The sequence below is a fragment of the Schistocerca nitens genome, chromosome 4 (genome assembly GCF_023898315.1).
Source record: "Schistocerca nitens isolate TAMUIC-IGC-003100 chromosome 4, iqSchNite1.1, whole genome shotgun sequence".
Lineage (NCBI taxonomy): Eukaryota > Metazoa > Arthropoda > Insecta > Orthoptera > Acrididae > Schistocerca > Schistocerca nitens.
The window spans coordinates 708358915-708377172 of record NC_064617.1 but is presented as its reverse complement, the minus strand read 5'-3'; the positions used below and the strand labels follow the sequence as shown (position 1 = coordinate 708377172).

The 18258-nt window shown below is 43.6% G+C and overlaps 1 protein-coding gene across 1 annotated transcript in view; it reads right to left on the bottom strand.

Moving 5' to 3' along the window:
- Nucleotides 1-18258, bottom strand: part of LOC126252529 (probable G-protein coupled receptor No9) — a 778809-nt gene that overhangs the window by 121193 nt on the left and 639358 nt on the right. The window contains exon 5 of the mRNA XM_049953424.1: nt 13531-13804. Within this exon, the coding sequence (XP_049809381.1) occupies nt 13531-13804 (274 nt within the window). The remainder of the gene's footprint in view (nt 1-13530; nt 13805-18258) is intronic.

The following is an 18258-nucleotide window of genomic DNA, read 5'->3' as shown; positions in this document are numbered from 1 at the left end:
TCACTGAAATCCCCGAAATGCTTTGGCCCTGAGTTTTAAACTCATTCCTGAAATAATCTCTTATGTCCGTCGTCATGTGTTTTATATACAGATCGAACAGTTATAGCAGTCATAACGGAGGGAGGGGGCGAAGTGTGAATCCCTAACTGACATCCTTTTTAATGCGAATGCTTTGTTTCAGTCTCCTGTTCTCATTTTTCTGTTCTTGCTTCTTCTAGATTGTTAACCATCTTTCCCTGTAGCTTATACCCATTTTTCCTAATATCAAACATGTTGCAATGTTTCCCATTGTTGAACATTTTACATGGTAGACAAATCCTATGAAAGAGCTTCATTTTTCTTAATTCTTGCTTCTGTTATCAAAGGCATCTGCAGCTCGTGTGCCTTTATCTTTCGTAAAGCAAAACTGTTTGCGATCTGAAGGATCCTCAGTTTTCTTCTCCATTACTCTTGTCAGCAATTCGGACGCATAAACTTTAAAGCTCATTGTGCAATAATTCTGGCATTTATGTGGCTTGCTATCTCCGGGGTTTTGTGGATATTTTTCCCCAAAAGTCTGATGTCTCCATAAACGCCCCATGACCGCTTAATTTCGTCGCTAGGGTGACTACACCAGATTCGCGAACTTGCTCGGCGCGCACCTTTGACCTACGCAGGCGGGGGTATACTCGTTCTGACGATGAAAGGGGTTAAAAATACTGCACCGCCTTCCGCGGCAGGTTTCAAGCCTTTCTTGGCGGAGTGGCCACTCGACAAAGGGGCCCCGGCCGTGAAAGGCCTCTGCCTGCACCGTAAGTGGGCCCGGATACTGATACGCCGGGCTAGCAGCTCTCTCTCTCTCTCTCTCTCTCTCTCTCTCTTTCCCTGTCCCTTTCTTCCCCCTTCTCTCTGTGGGCCTCTCTCACCGTAGATCCTCAATGTCCGGGATACGTGTCACGCCGAGCTAAGCGAAATTACCACACCAGGCAAGAGGGGTAAGCCATTTAGCAGCTCAGGTTTGAAGAGTGGCGATAATGAAACGGAAAATCTTGTCGTTGCTCCAGGGATAGGGGAGGAGCACGCGAGTCTTCTGTTGAAAGACTGTATGGGAGGTGCATTTGGGCAGTGCACAGTTAACAAACTATGGTCAGTCTTCCAATCGCCGTTTTGTCAGTCTAAGTGGCCGTGCGGTTCTAGGCGCTGCAGTCTGGAACCGCGAGACCGCTACGGTCGCAGGTTCAAATCCTGCCTCGGGCATGGATGTGTGTGATGTCCTTAGGTTAGTTAGGTTTAACTAGTTCTAAGTTCTAGAGGACTAATGACCTCAGAAGTTGAGTCCCATAGTGCTCAGAGCCATTTGAACCATTTTGAACCAATCGCCGTTTTTATTATATCAAACTGATAGGTTTCGGATAATGTCGAACATCTTTAGATCTAATGAAAATATAACAACAAATGACACCTGGGTTCTAATACCATTTTTGCAATATAACAGATCAGAAAAATCTTTCCCTCTAATTACAATACTATCGTTATATATCATACTATTTCTCGTAATTACAGAGTAAAAAGTCTTGACGGAACACTATCAGTTTCACTGCGATACACGACAGCCAAAATGTAGGCAGTCGCTTTACACTGAAATGTACATGTGCTTGCCACAATTCTACGATCTTCAAAAAATGCCCAATTACTGGTATGAGAGAAACGGGATTACCTTAAAGACAGATCGCACAGCTATTTGGCGGTATTGCAGTGACTGCAAAACGAGTTATGACAACGTGGACATAGGTCAACAGTGGGGCGAGAATAGTGAGCACAGTTCCTTCCACGCCGATTATAGCACGACAAGATTATACGATTGCTCGACAGGCTCTGATAACCACTAAAATCCGAGCGGAAGTTAGAGGTAATGTAACAGATTTTTGGAAATTGAGATCAGATATCCAGTTCCCATCCATCTGGTACTGCTGGCACTGAAGAGACCAGAGAATTGCGTGGTGTAGAGCCAGAATCAACTGGAACATAGAAAGGTACATGGAGGTGACCGGTCATGGGATAGCGGTATGAACATACACAGAAGGCGGTAGTGTCGCGTATGCAAAGTATAAAAGGGCAGTGCATTGGTGGAGGTACCATTTCTACCCAGGTGATTCATGTGAAGAGGCTTCCGACGTTATTATTGTTGCACGACTGGAATTAACAGACTTTGAACGAAGAATGGTAGTTGAAGCTAGAAGCATAGGACATTCGTTTTCTGAAACTGTTAGGGAATTCAGTATTCCGAGATCCACGGTGTCAAGAGTGTGTGAAGAGGACACATTACCTCTCGGAGCGGATAATGCAGTGGACGATTGCCTTCACTTAATGACTGAGATTAGTAGCGTTTCTGTACAGCTGCAAATGCTAACAGACAAGCAACACTGAGTGAAACAACAGCAGAAACCAATTTGGAACATACGACGAACATATCCATTAGGATAGTGCGGCAAAATTTGGCATTAATGGGCTATGGCAGCATCGACTGAAGCTCCTTTCCGGGCTTGTGACCATATTCGCTGGACCCTAGGCTGGAAAATCGTGTCCTACTCAGATGACTCCCGATGTCAGTTGGTAAGAGCTGATGGTAGGGTTCAAGTGTGGCGCAGAACTGGGGTTCAAATGTGGTGCAGAGCCTACGAAGCCATGGACCTAGGTTGACAACAAAGTGCTGTACAAGGTGGTGGTGGCTCCATACGGTGTGAGCTGTGTTTAGAAAGAATGTAATGCGTCCTTTGGTCCAACTGAACCGATCCTTGACTGGAAATGATTATATTCAACTACCTGCAGATCATTTGCAGCTGTTCACGGACATCACGTTCCCAAAAAACGATGGAATATAATGGATAACATTGTCACTGAGCCACAGTTGTTCGCGATTGGTTTGAAGTACAATCTGGACATTTCGAGCGAATGATTTTGCCACCAAAACCGTTGGACATGAGTCCCATCGACCAAAATCCTGCCCAGGCAACATATGCGCAATTATGGATGGCTAAAGAGACAACATGGCTCAGTATTTCTGCAGGGCACATCCAATGACTTTTTGAGTCCACGGCACATCGAGCTTCAGCACTACACCAGGCTAAAGGAGGTCGGACACGATATTATGAGGTATCCCGTGGCTTTTGTCAGCTCAGTGTATCCTCTGGTGTTTAGCGTCAAGTCCTGTTTCTGTTTGTGGCGGTCAGGTCCTTGCCAACGTGTCCGTACACGACGTGGTGAGAGAGCACAGGTGGTAACGACTCTTGAGACCCAGACCCCTCCAGCTTCTTAAGCGGATGTAGTGGGGAACTACTGTATATGACAACAGGACTGTTTTGATAACTGCTGAAGGTAGGCTGAATGGTCACCAGTACGTGGAAAGAATAATATACACGATTAACACACCCTTCAAGAGGAAGGCCCAAATGGTTTCTTCTAGCATGATAACGCAAGATCTCACATTGCATTTCAGATTAAAAATGTTCTGAGTATTGTACGAACCCTGGAGCAGTGCTGGTATGCGATGGAAGGACATATGCTTTCATACCAACCTCCAACCAGTAATCTTCATGAAGTGATACAGCATTTCTTTCAGGCATGTTAAGAAATTTCTTAAGGTGACATTTGGAGGCAGTTTGCTTTCACGCGACACCGAATACTGGTGTGTATTACTGCCTGTGGGAATCACACTTCATACTGATGTTGATAATCAGTCAGAATGGACTACAATTTTAATCAATTGATGGCTATTACGTTAAGAATATCTACACAGAGTCTGATGTATGTCGGACGTTTCCTTCTTCAGGTCTTTCCATTTCCGTCAGCGTAATGTGCAGAATACCCCCTTGTATACTCATGCTCATAAATTAAGGATAATGCTGATACATGGTGAAACAACGACCTGGTGGGCGGTTTGCGGGTTTAAATCACCTCGTTGTACGACCATACGGTGTATTTGACCTGCGGTCGTCGCACGGTGGCGCTGGCAGCAGTCCACATACGCTGAGGTATGTTGGTGCATGTCAGAGTACGCTGCAGCGAGTAAGTTTGTAGACGTTTTAAGACGTGCTTGTGGTGACTGTGTGTTGAAAATGGCTCAAAGAACACATATTGATGCCGTTATGAGGGGTAGAATACTAGGATGAATGGAGGCTGGTCAAATACAGCAGGTCGTAGCACGGGCCCTCCGTGTGCCACAAAGTGTGATCTCAAGATTATGGCAACGATACCAGAAGACAGGAAACGTGTCCAGGCGCTACAGTACGGGACGTCCACAGTGTACAACACCACAAGAAGACCGTTATCTCACCATCAGTTCCCGCAGACGACCACGGAGTACTACCGGTAGCCTCGCTCAGGACCTTACCGCAGCCACTGGAACAGTTGTCTCCAGACACACAGTCTACAGACGACTGAACGAACATGATTTATTCGCTCAGAGACCTGCAAGGTGCATTCCACTGATCCCTGGTCACAGGAGAGCCCGTAAAGCCTGGTGTCAAGAACACAGTACATGGTCATTGGAACAGTAGTCCCAGGTTATGTTCACGGACGGGTCCAGGTATAGTCTGAACAGTGATTCTCTTCGGGTTTTCATTTGGCGTGAACTAGGAACCAGATAGCAACCCCAAATGTCCTTGAAAGGGACCTGTATGGATGTCGTGGTTTGGTGATGTGGGGTGGGATTATGATTGGTGCACGAACACCCCTGCATCTCTTTGACAGAGGAACTGCAACAGGTCAGGGGTATCGGGACGTCATTTTTCACCAGTATGTCCGCCTTTTCAGGGGTGCAGTGGGTCCCAGCTTCCTCCTGATGGATGATAGCGCACGGCCCCACCTAGCTGCCATCGTGAAGGAGTACCTTGAAACAGAAGATATCAGGCGAATGGAGTGGCCTGCCTGTTATCCAGACCTAAACCCTATCGACCATGGCTGGGATGCTCTCGGACGACGTATCGCTGCACGTCTTCAACCCCTACGACACTTCAGGGGCTCCGACAGGCCCTGGTGCAAGAATGGGAGGTTACACCCCAGCAGCTGCCCAACCACCTGATCCAGAGTATGCCAACCCATTGAGCGGCTTGTGTACGTGCGCATGGTGATCATATCCCATATTGATGTCGGGGTACATGCGCAGCCAAAAGTGGCGTTTAGTTGCACATGTGTTTTGGGACGGTTTCCCCAACTTATCACCAATACTGCGGACTTACAGATCTGTGTCGTGTGTGTTCCCTATGTGCCTATGCTATCAGCGCCAGTTTTGTGTAGCGCCACGTTATGTGACACCACATTCTGCAATTATCCTTAATTTATGAGCACGAGTGTAGCTTCTGCCACTGAAGTTGGATGGGAATGTTCGCGACGTCTTCGTTGGATCTTTTTTATTTGAACTATGAATCCTGCATCTCAATGGTACAAGAATGATGAGCAGCTCTGAAGTATTGGTGGAATGAGGGTTTTGTATGCCACCTCACCCACAGATGGCTTATATTTCATGATGAATATTCTGTGAAGATTTTGATAACTGGAATAGATACATTATTTTTCTTTACCTTCTATTTTTTCCTTTTACTCTGTACGTATATCTTTGGCGGTCTAAAATAGTTTTTTTGCTTTCTTCCACAGTGCCAAATGTGCCTATTGTTATGTCCGCACTATAACACAACAAATATTCCGTGATAACCAAATTTATTTGACCTTCTGTCACTCAAAATAAAACTTAAGTTCGACTACACAACACTTCGCTGGCTGTAGCGCCAAGGAGAAATCAGAGTCACTAGTAGAGAATACAAGTCCAAACCACTGTCAACCAGTCGATACCGACACGTCGCAAGTTTCCAGCCAGGGAGGCCACAGTACGGTTCGGTCGTCGGGAATCCAGTAGCCGGGTAGTAGCACAGTCATCGGCGAAGATTGCACTGGTTAAACGGGCTCATGGAGCTCGCTTAAATCCGCAGTTCCGGCCAATCAGAGTGTTGGTAGATGGCGCCCTTATAGGGTTGCTCACTCTGGTGGCAAGGGCAGCGCCGCCAGGGTAATCCGTATCGATAGTGGTGTGGACGCTGCCGCTAACCCGCGACGACGCGTTCACTTGCGCCAGTTGACATCGTGTGCGGCGCCAGCGGTACTCGCTGTGTGGCGCGCGTGTTGCAGCACGCCGCGCCGAGTTGACGGCTGCTGTGCGGCGGCCGATACGACACCTGTGTTTCGTTTTATTTAAGTTACTACATTAACAAGGTGGCTTTCTTCCCAATAGATCTGTACAGAACAAATTTTCAATCTGAAGACCATGCTAGAATACAAAGCGGTCAGTAACAGCCCAATAATTTACACATTTGTTGACTTTAAAAAGGCATACGACTCAGTTGACCGACAAGCACTTTTAGATATCCTTGAAGAACAAGGGTTGGATCCAAAAACACTTAACCTCATCAAAGAAATGTTGACCGATACTATCTCCAAGGTAAAATTCGTGGGTGAAATATCCGAGCCCTTTCGATCAGAACTGGCGTCCTAAAATTTGATTGTCTTTCTCCTCTCCTATTCAGTCTTGTGTTCGACACGGTCATCCGCGAATGGGAAAAGGAATTGAAGAATAAAAACTGTTGGGAACTTATACAGTTGGGGTGAGTCAGGGGTGACACAAGAATTTAATGGTTAGCTTTTGTTGACCACTTAGCCTTACTAGCGGATGACGAGATAACAGGAATTGAACAGGTAGAAACCCTTGAAGAATGTGTGAAGAAAGTTGATCTGCAAATACCTTTCCTAAACTCTGAGTTCACCGCCACAAAAACTGAAACGCAAAACGAGACTACAAAATACGGTCATGTCAATAGAGTCCCATGTTTTAAATAGGCGAAGTCCTTGAACCTACGCGGCGAGAGAAAATAGTACAAAGCATTCGCCTCCAAAAACTAGAGGCTATGGAAGAACCTACAAGGGGTACAATAAAAAATGCTTGTCCAAAAACACTAAAATTAGGCACTGTAGTACAGTATTAAAACCTGAAGTCCTGTTTGCCAGTGAAACCCTGACAATCCATACAAAAGATGACCTAGAAATCTTATTAATGAAGAATGTGAAATCATCAGAAAGATACCAGGGCCAAAGAAAACAAAATATGGCTATAGACTATAATCTCGACAAACTACTGAGAAACTGTCCAAACTTGAGCAGGCTTTAGAAAAAGGCGATTAAAATTTTATGGGAACGTCTCTAGACTTCCCAAAACAAGACTTACGCACAAAATTAAATACATGGAAGAACTTAAAACTATACCCTAGATACAAAAGGTCAGAAAGGACCCACCAGAAGCTCAGATAAATTATTCAGATATTTTGGACAGAAAGGTATTTAAGCAGAAAGTTGACAGTTGGGAAGTTAAGTCAGAGAACGAAGCTGCGAAGAAAGCAGAAACAAAATGGACAGAGGAAAGAAAAGAGCCCATGGACAAAAAATGAAAGCATGTGGAAAAAAGAAAAAAATCAAGAAGCTTTGGATGGTCCAACAGGGTCTAATCGCACACAATAATGATAAATTGCTACATGAGTCTCTTAGTAATTTAGTATACAAAACTTCAAATTATGTTTGATCTTCTTTGCTTCTGTTAAATGCACTGTGTGACACCAAACGTAATATGCAGAACTGTTGTATAAACTGTGAGGCGACAACAATATCGGCCGTCCAGGGTGGCCGAGCGGTTCTAGGCGCTACAGTCTGGAACCGCGCGACCGCTACGGTCGCAGGTTGGAATCCTGCCTCGGGCATGGATATGTGTGATGTCCTTAGGTTAGTTAGGTTTAAGTAGTTCTAAGTTCTAGGGGACTGATGACCTCAGCAGTTAAGTGCCATAGAGCTCAAGCCATTTGAACCATTTTTTTGAAGCGACAACAATATCGATCGCTGCAATTGACAAGCGACAGTCAGTGGGTGTGCAGTGGCATGACATGTACGCGCGTGTGTTGTGCAATTGCCGAGTGGGATAAAAACACAGGCAGCTATATTTTTTTCTGTTTTTGAACCGGTTTGAACTAAAATTGGATGTGAACATTACGAAAATATTGCTAGCTTCGCGGGGTGTTACGAACGGCAGTCTGGTCTCCTTCCCCAAAACAACCAACCAACGAACGGCAGTGGCAGTACACATGCGGATGAGCAGTGATTGTTGTTATTTGAACCAAACTGTCTGGATCTAACTGAGTTGAACAAAATAATGTAGTTTAAAATTTCTTATTTTATTTGTAACTTAATGTACGGGCTAGCGGGGGACTGATGACCTCATAATTTAAGTCCCATAGTACTCAGAGCCATTTGAACGGTCTAGTGCGTTAAAACATGAGTTAAGGTGGATGTTGCACCGTTTTGAAACTGTGTACGCATCGTTGATAACAGAATCACGTGTGGAAGAAAACTTCAAGAGGATTCAAATTGTTCAAATGGCTCTAAGCACTATGGGACTCAACTGCTGTGGTCATCAGTCCCCTAGAACTTAGAACTACTTAAACCTAATTAACCTAAGGACATCACACACAACCATGCCCGAGGCAGGATTCGAACCTGCGACCGTAGCAGGCGCACGGTTCCGGACTGCGCGCCTAGAACCGCGAGACCACCGCGGCCGGCCTTCAAGACGAGATTAGATAGGAGTCATTGGCTTTTACCCAATAAAGTAACGTTCGTGACTGCCGTCACATCACCTTTTGGAGCACATATTCATAGTTTTGTTGTTAGTTGCAAAGCTAAAAAATGTGAAAAAAAGACTTAGTTGTGGTGACGCATTGGTGTGCAGCTTTAACCACCGAGATCTAGGTTAGGTTGGTAGGTGACAGATAGGTTGTAGGTAGGTGAATCCACCGAATGTAAAATGTAAACAAACATCTTAAATAAACTTGTTTATAGTGACAGACTGAACTCTAGGTCTGCCCGCGGTCTAGGTTAAGTTGGAAGGTGAGGGTTTGGTTGTCATCTTGCGAAGCCAACGACGCCTTAGCCAGTTCAAAAAAAAAACTTAGCTAAGAACTTAACGTTGTTAAATTGTTTACGGTGTATGTAGCATGTTTTCTAAGTCACTGGTCAAAGCCGACATCCCTGTATATCCGAAACAGCAACAATTACGTTCGACCAATATGCGATCAAAGGAACGCAATGGAGCATGATATTACTATCTGGAGAATCATGTACCAAGCAAGAGGGCACATCTGCTCCAATTTCACAACTGATGGAGCCACTTTAATTACGCCGCTACCGTGACGAGCTGCCGTAGACGTCAGATCGCACCGATTACGAACAGGTAAACTACGACACAAAGCTGTTGCTAAGTCAAGACTTTAAAATACGAGTATTCCGACAGTTACAATTACAATTTTTCTTTTCTTCTATAATGAATCTTTGGCCATCACTGCTTTCCCATAAATAAATGTAATTTCTGTGAAGAGTGTTTGCAATCAGTGTTGATGTTATATGCCTCGTAGTTATTCTTGTGTCATTACCGTTTGATAATTCTATCTTTCTCTTTTATTTTTTTTGCTTGTTATTGCATGTATTTTTACGTACCTTTTGCGAAGGCTCGTGTTTTTATATAGGCTTATGTGTGCAGTGTTTCCAGTAGCCGTTTTGTTGTAATACATCGCAATTTGCGTAAGCTGTGGCATCCGCCATTATATTCCGAGTGCCGACCAATCATAGCAGTGCTATTCGTTCGCTATTGGTGCAAGACATACACTCGGTGGTAACTTTAAATCTGGCAGCCGTCCAACAACAAGAACTGTGCTCACATCCAGAGAACATCATACTGCTGCATACTCATGACGAGGCGCGAGTTTAATTGGCTTTCACAGGTATACCCGAGTAAAATTACGGGCTGTTCCGCCACTATCTATGAAATAAATTACGCTATTTTTGGTCTTCTTTTGGAGTACATTAAAAATTTCTGAAATGGTTTCTTTCATAAACTTCGGAAGTAGAACGGGTTCTTTAAGTCTATATCAGCAAGATCTAGTTCATCAGGATCTTTCGTGTCATATTATCATATAAATGCACGGTCAAATCTACGCAGAGAAGATCTCTTAAAACTGTTTCCTTCCAATGAATCACAGTTGTCATTTGCGTTCAAGATTAATTTTATGTCAACGTTCAAATTTAATTGATGCGTACGGGACTCCGAGATATTTAATAGAAATGACTGCTTCCATTCAGTGTCTGGCAATCGCGTAATCGAACGATAATGGACATTTCACCTTACATTTGTTTGTGTTGAGGGTCCACTCCGAATCCTTGCATCAGAGGCCTTTCATCTGCAGTCTTCACACATTTCAGTGCAATTTCCTAACTTTCTGGCCTTGTAGACAATAGAATCATGTGCGAATATCAATGTGGAGCTTTCGAAATTCTTGCAACAGTCATTTAACGTACGCCCGAATATTTCACTGTGTGATGAATGACTATGATAAACATCTAGAATGTAGTATATTCTTTCTTCCAACATGCCTACCGCGCCATTTATTTCATGAAAATTAAGTCGCCGTTGTTCCAATACTCTGCTGACCGGCTTGTAGATGTTCCTGTCTATGGTAGTTGTTTCTTTTTAGCCATGCTCATACGAGAACTCAAATATTTGATTCATGCAGGTCGTTTATTAACTATAGAAAATAGAGTAGCGGGTTCCTCATAAGCTTCACATCATCACCTTCAGTCGTGTATGGCGATGAACAGTCCACGAAAAATGATTTTATGACGGAATGTTTTTAACTGTATTTTTTAAAATTTTGTACATGGCTGGAGCAGTAACTTGTTTAGGTTGTCAACATTTCTTTCTGAAGAAGAAGTTCATATGGTAGAGAAGTTTTAATAAACCTCCCATTTTGCAGCTGATTGGCTGTTTATTATTTCTACAAGGAGATTAACTGTAAAAGACAACTATTGTGAAAAAAAAGATTTACTCACTTCATTGCCCAACACATATGAAAATCACATAAACAAAATTTCATCAGTAGCAACGCTATCTATCGTAGATCTAGAACCTGCCAACGTTTGCAGGCGTAACGAAACTATTACCAACTGCTGAACACACGGTGACTTAAGCAGGGTATGGGAGCCGGTACGTGTGCAATGTGCACCGCGTATTTGTGAGAGGCAAAAAATGAGAAAAGGGAAATGTAAAAGGACGAACAAGAAAAAGGAGAAGAAGAAGGAATAAAGAATAATGAAAAGTACCAGGCGACACTAAAATGAGAAGGAGGCTGAGATGTATGAGAGGGAATCAAGAGGAGGCTCTAATTAAAATGTGTTGAACAACAGTTCTATGTCCTATCTTTTTCCTTGTGGAGACACTGTTGTTTCTTCCTTCCAGATACCAGATTGAATCACTCTAGTTACGCAGAATGATCCAACAGAACTTCAGTTTTATTTGGCACTTGTGTTTTTGTTAAGCTTTGAAGTGATTGGAAAAGAAAGACTGAAAACGGAATTCAGCTATTGTCGCAAGTAATACGACCTTGGATAGTGTTCTGTGCCTTGTCTTGAATCGTATTCGAAAAAGAAATAATGAAGCGTACAACTTTTATTCCACTGTAGAGTGATGTTCTCAAGAAATGAATAAACACCATAAGCGCCGATGCAGCCTAACTCTTCATCGGGCGCACCGATTTTCGTGACACGAACGGGCGTGCGGCGTGCTTTATGCACACGCAAAGAACAGCTGTCTTCATCCGACCGACGTAAACATACATGAGCAAAATCACAATTTAACCTTAGTTTACTTAAGCAACGATAAAATAAATCTATATTATATGAGACAAATCACTCTTTAATTACACAGTAATAAAATAAACTTCCTTCTGTTGCGGCGTACAAGCGTTACCACACAGTTACGATCCATTCGGGGCATTAAACGGTCCAGGTGCATCAGATCCCCACCAAAAATGTATTTCATCACTAATAATCTCGTAGGCAGCTGCTTCATCAGGGGATTGTGCTGTCAGCTCGCAGTCTGGGTCATTTTCTAGCACGGATCGTAAATTTTTTCTCGCCTGGCTCGCGGTTTATTTTATTGCTGCTCATTTGGACGTATAACAACACGGCTTATTACTGTGTTAGTTGAAGCTCTAATGAAGAAACAGAAGTGGGCTCGCAATTGTATAACTACAATGGAACGGTACGCAACAATGTTATTTGTGGTTCATGCGCTGTCTACAGAGGCGTACCCGCTCGAGGGCTAAACTAAAAAACGGGTAGTGTTGGCAAAAGGCAGACGACACCAATGTTAGCCCTGGGCGCCAGTTAGAGTTCGCGCGACATAACGTTCATAGTGCTGCATGAGTCCAGCCTTTTGTTCCGAACCGTTCGGGGTAGCCGCGCGTTCTGTGCCGTCTTGTCACGGCCCGTGCGGTTCCCCCCGTCGGAGGTTCGAGTCCTCCCTCGGGCATGGGTGTGTGTTGTCCTTAGCGTAAGTTAGTTTAAGTTAGATTAAGTAATGTGTATGCTTAGGGACCGATGACCTCAGCAGTTTGGTCCCATAAGATCTTACCACAAATTTCCAAAATTTTAGGTCCCGAGCGGGTGGCTACCTTGGTTGCTTGCGCCTGCTGAACCGTGCGCTTCATTTGTTTGAAGCAGCCACCTCAGTTGTTTTGCACTGACTCTCTTATTCGGACAGAGACTACTGACTTACTGCATTATTGCCCTTACTGGCATGACGTGTTTATACGATCGTTTTCAGACTCGATAGCTGTAGGTTAGAAATTCTGCGTATGAGGAGAATTTCGCTGAGCTGTTGAAATGCACTTCCCCTATTACATGGGGGCCTCAGCAGCTGAACTTCCACCACTATCATTGTACTCTGTGCCAACTGTGTTGGTACGGCCCAAGGTATTTTGTGCGCCCTATGAGTACGGTACAAGATATTTTGTGCATACTCTACCGTAATTACATCATACCGTCAAACTCACGTAAAGCATCCACAATGCTGGTTGCCTTCAGCTTGGCAATGCTACATTTCAAACTCTATGGAAGATTTAAACTGCATGCCGCAATGGGATTCAATCTGTAACCTTTTCCTTTCAGTGACAAATGCTATACGATCTGAGCTATGCAGGCACGACTCCCGACTGGTTCTAACAGCTTTACTTTCCCCAGAGTATCTCTCTAAACTTATCAAACTTCTCATAAGTTCTCCCGGGTACCTTTCGGGATTAGCATTCTTGGAAGAAAGAATGTTATGGAAAAATGGCTTAGAAACAGCCTAGGCGATTATTTACGGAACACATTCAGAATTACAGCAGAGTTTTTGAGGATAGCTAAGTCGTTGCGACAATTGCCCGTGAACGGCGTTAGTTTTGCGTTCGAGTCTGGGTCCAGCAGACAGTTTCAGATCATCGCATACTCTTCGACAGAGAGAAAATTCAGTCTGTAAATGTTATACTTCCAGTGCTGATTCAATACGAACAGCTATGCTAGAACCATTACACGAGTTCCTGACTCAGCAACAGGTGAGGCGGAGAACAGCTGGAGCTAACAGCCACCTACCTGGGACTTGATGTTGCGCTTGCCCATGCGCGAGATGAGCTTGGGCCGGCCGCTGCCGCCCCCTGTTCCACAGGCAGAGCCGCCCCCGGAGGCTGCAGCGCCGCTGCCGTTATCCTCGTACGTGGGCGACGGAGACTTGTCTCCGCCGCCGCCACCGCCGCCTCCGCCGCCTCCACTGCCCCCCGCGGACTCTCCGCCCCCACCAGACACAGCTCCTGGACCCAGCATCGCCGTGCCGCTCCCGCTGTCGCTGCTGCTGCGCCGCCGGATCCTCCTGGAGCCACAGAAACACAAGGCGTATCCTGAGGTGCTAACCCCATCTCTGATTGTGTTACACAACTGTAAACAGTGACGACAAAGGTTACACCAGTTGATGCCCACAATAATATTGTTTTGTGTTTATACCGCTTTCGACGTTTCAGTCAATATCAGGACCTGTGTACGACAAGATAATGTGTTCGCAAACACACATGCGAACATTAACTTGATAAACTAAATAAACATTCAACTCTATGGAAGTTAAAAGAGGGACCATAATATCGCTTGACCGATCGCTGCGTCAGAGTACTGAAAGGGTCTCTCGCGTAAGAGATCGCCTGTTTTTCAAAACTGTAGTCAAGATTTTTGTGCCTTATTGATGAAAAACAAAGCAAGAGGCACAGATTCGAATTGGAAATGGATCAAACCTCTCACGTTTTAGTAAATGCGAACCACGTCGCTTCCTGTCGAATGGAATTTGGAATCATCTCAGCTTTTGATTAATATTATGTATTGTGAAATCATCTTTGTAAGCGTCCAGCTTTCTGAACCGTACAGTACTATGGGGCAGATAATAGTGTTGTATATCTTCATCTTTGTGGTGATTGACAAAGCTTTACTTTTGAGTGGGTTGACTAGTGAGTACAGAAATCTTGACCCTGAGGCTATTCTTTCATTTATATCCATTGTTATGATATTTTTACTGTTGAAACGTGATCCAAGGTATTTAAACTGGAGAACTTTTCTGAATTCAGAATGTTGGTCAATTTCAAAGTAAGGATTTGGGTTTATGACTCGACCTATTTCCATATATTCAGTTTTTCTTTGTTAATCAAAAGCACGATTTTGCTGGCACTGTGCCTGAGAGATCTGTACATGTCTTTCAGTTCTTCTTCAGTTTCTTCTTCAGTTTCACTCAGCAACACTATATCGTCTGCATAAGCCAGGAGTTTTACTTCACTGTATTCGAATCGGAGACCATTGTATAGATGAATGAAAGAGAACAACTGAATGTTTTTGAAAGAAAAGTAATGAGAAAAATCTGGGGACCTGTGTTGGAGAATGGCGTATGGAGAATTCGAAAGAACAATGAAATTTATCAGTTAATGAAGCAACCCACTATCATCCAGAAATTAAAAAGTAGGAGACTACAACGGGCTGGACATGGAGCCAAAATCGTAAACAACATAATCACCAAGAAAGCATTTAAAGGAACTCTCCAGGCAACAAGACCATTGGGCCAACCTCGTACAAGGTGGAAAGATGTCATAGAGAAGGACATCGCAGCATTAGGAATTTCCGCAGGGTGGAGAGTCTGCGAGAGATAGAAGGCGGTGGAAGCAGATCGTTGATGCAGTGCGTGGTCTTCAAGGCCTGTGATCGCTGAGAAGAGAGAGAGAGAGTGAAATCATCTGTGTTTTGAAAGGAATATATGAAGACTTTCCTACTGGCTTGCTAGGCCAAACGCAAGAAAGGATTTTCTGTTGGGGGATGATAATGGTTTTTATAGATATAGAAAAGGCATATGACTCAGTTAACAGGGAAAGACTCTGGGAAGAAAGAAGAAGATAGATATAGAAGATGGATACATCAATGTAATAAAGACAATGTACAGAGGACACAATTGTAGAATTACAACACCATTGGGGAACTCTGAGTACTTCGAAATAAGACAAGGACTTAAACACGGAAGTATTCTATCTCCTGCACTTTTTAAGTTGTGATGGAGGGAATGAATAGGGCAATTAAAGATACAGTAAAAGAAAAAGACAAAAAGATGATTTTAGCAGATGATACGGTAATATGGGGCGATAAAGTGGCAGATGTACAGTTACAACTTGATCGTGGAAGGAAATAATGAAAAGGTTTGGATTAAAAAGAAATAAAGATAAGAGTGAAGTAATGGTATTTGGGAGAGACAAAGGGATCAACGGAAATGTTACTTTGAATGGAGAACCCCTCAAAGTGGTAGACAGTTTCACTTATTTAGGTAGTGAATTATCTAGTGATGAAAGAATAGCCAACGAAATTAATAGGAAGTAAAGAAGGAAGGCAATTTCTTCCAAACAATAAAACACCTGATTTGGAATAAGGAAATTCCAGTAAAACCAAAACTCTACATCTACATCTACATCTATACTCCGCGAGCCACCTTACGGTGTGTGGCGGAGGGTACTTATTGTACCACTATCTGATCCCCCCTTCCCTGTTCCATTCACGAATTGTGCGTGGGAAGAACGACTGCTTGTAAGTCTCCGTATTTGCTCTAATTTCTCGGATCTTTTCGTTGTGATCATTACGCGAGATATATGTGGGCGGTAGTAATATGTTGCCCATCTCTTCCCGGAATGTGCTCTCTCGTAATTTCGATAATAAACCTCTCCGTATTGCGTAACGCCTTTCTTGAAGTGTCCGCCACTGGAGCTTGTTCAGCATCTCCGTAACGCTCTCGCGCTGACTAAATGTCCCCATGACGAATCGCGCTGCTTTTCGCTGGATCATGTCTATCTCTTCTATTAATCCAACCTGGTAAGGGTCCCATACTGATGAGCAATACTCAAGAATCGGACGAACAAGCGTTTTGTAAGCTACTTCTTTCGTCGATGAGTCACATTTTCTTAGAATTCTTCCTATGAATCTCAACCTGGCGCCTGCTTTTCCCACTATTTGTTTTATGTGATCATTCCACTTCAGATCGCTCCGGATAGTAACTCCTAAGTATTTTACGGTCGTTACCGCTTCCAATGATTTACCACCTATGGCATAATCGTACTGGAATGGATTTCTGCCCCTATGTATGCGCATTATATTACATTTATCTACGTTTAGGGAAAGCTGCCAGCTGTCGCACCATTCATTAATCCTCTGCAGGTCTTCCTGGAGTACGTACGAGTCTTCTGATGTTGCTACTTTCTTGTAGACAACCGTGTCATCTGCAAATAGCCTCACGGAGCTACCGATGTTGTCAACTAAGTCATTTATGTATATTGTAAACAATAAAGGTCCTATCACGCTTCCTTGCGGTACTCCCGAAATTACCTCTACATCTGCAGATTTTGAACCGTTAAGAATGACATGTTGTGTTCTTTCTTCTAGGAAATCCTGAATCCAATCACAAACCTGGTCCGATATTCCGTAAGCTCGTATTTTTTTCACTAAACGTAAGTGCGGAACCGTATCAAATGCCTTCCTGAAGTCCAGGAATACGGCATCAATCTGCTCGCCAGTGTCTACGGCACTGTGAATTTCTTGGACAAATAGGGCGAGCTGAGTTTCACATGATCTCTGTTTGCGGAATCCATGTTGGTTATGATGAAGGAGATTTGTATTATCTAAGAACGTCATAATACGAGAACATAAAACATGTTCCATTATTCTACAACAGATTGACGTAAGCGAAATAGGCCTATAATTATTCGCATCTGATTTATGCCCCTTCTTGAAAATGGGAACGACCTGCGCTTTCTTCCAGTCGCTAGGTACTTTACGTTCTTCCAGAGATCTACGATAAATTGCTGATAGAAAGGGGGCAAGTTCTTTAGCATAATCACTGTAGAATCTTACGGGTATCTCGTCTGGTCCGGATGCTTTTCCGCTGCTAAGTGATAGCAGTTGTTTTTCAATTCCGATATCGTTTATTTCAATATTTTCCATTTTGGCGTCCGTGCGACGGCTGAAGTCAGGGACCGTGTTACGATTTTCCGCAGTGAAACAGTTTCGGAACACTGAATTCAGTATTTCTGCCTTTCTTCGGTCGTCCTCTGTTTCGGTGCCATCGTGGTCAACGAGTGACTGAATAGGGGATTTAGATCCGCTTACCGATTTTACATATGACCAAAACTTTTTAGGGTTCTTGTTTAGATTGTTTGCCAATGTTTTATGTTCGAATTCGTTGAATGCTTCTCTCATTGCTCTCTTTACGCTCTTTTTCGCTTCGTTCAGCTTTTCCTTATCAGCTATGATTCGACTACTCTTAAACCTATGATGAAGCTTTCTTTGTTTCCGTAGTACCTTTCGTACATGATTGTTATACCACGGTGGATCTTTCCCCTCGCTTAGGACCTTAGTCGGTACGAACTTATCTAAGGCGTACTGGACGATGTTTCTGAATTTTGTCCATTTTTGTTCCACATCCTCTTCCTCAGAAATGAACGTTTGATGGTGGTCACTCAGATATTCTGCGATTTGTGCCCTATCACTCTTGTTAAGCAAATATATTTTCCTTCCTTTCTTGGCATTTCTTATTACACTTGTAGTCATTGATGCAACCACTGACTTATGATCACTGATACCCTCTTCTACATTCACGGAGTCGAAAAGTTCCGGTCTATTTGTTGCTATGAGGTCTAAAACGTTAGCTTCACGAGTTGGTTCTCTAACTATCTGCTCGATGTAATTCTCGGACAAGGCAGTCAGGATAATGTCACAAGAGTCTCTGTCCCTGGCTCCTTATGTATAAGAGTTATTACT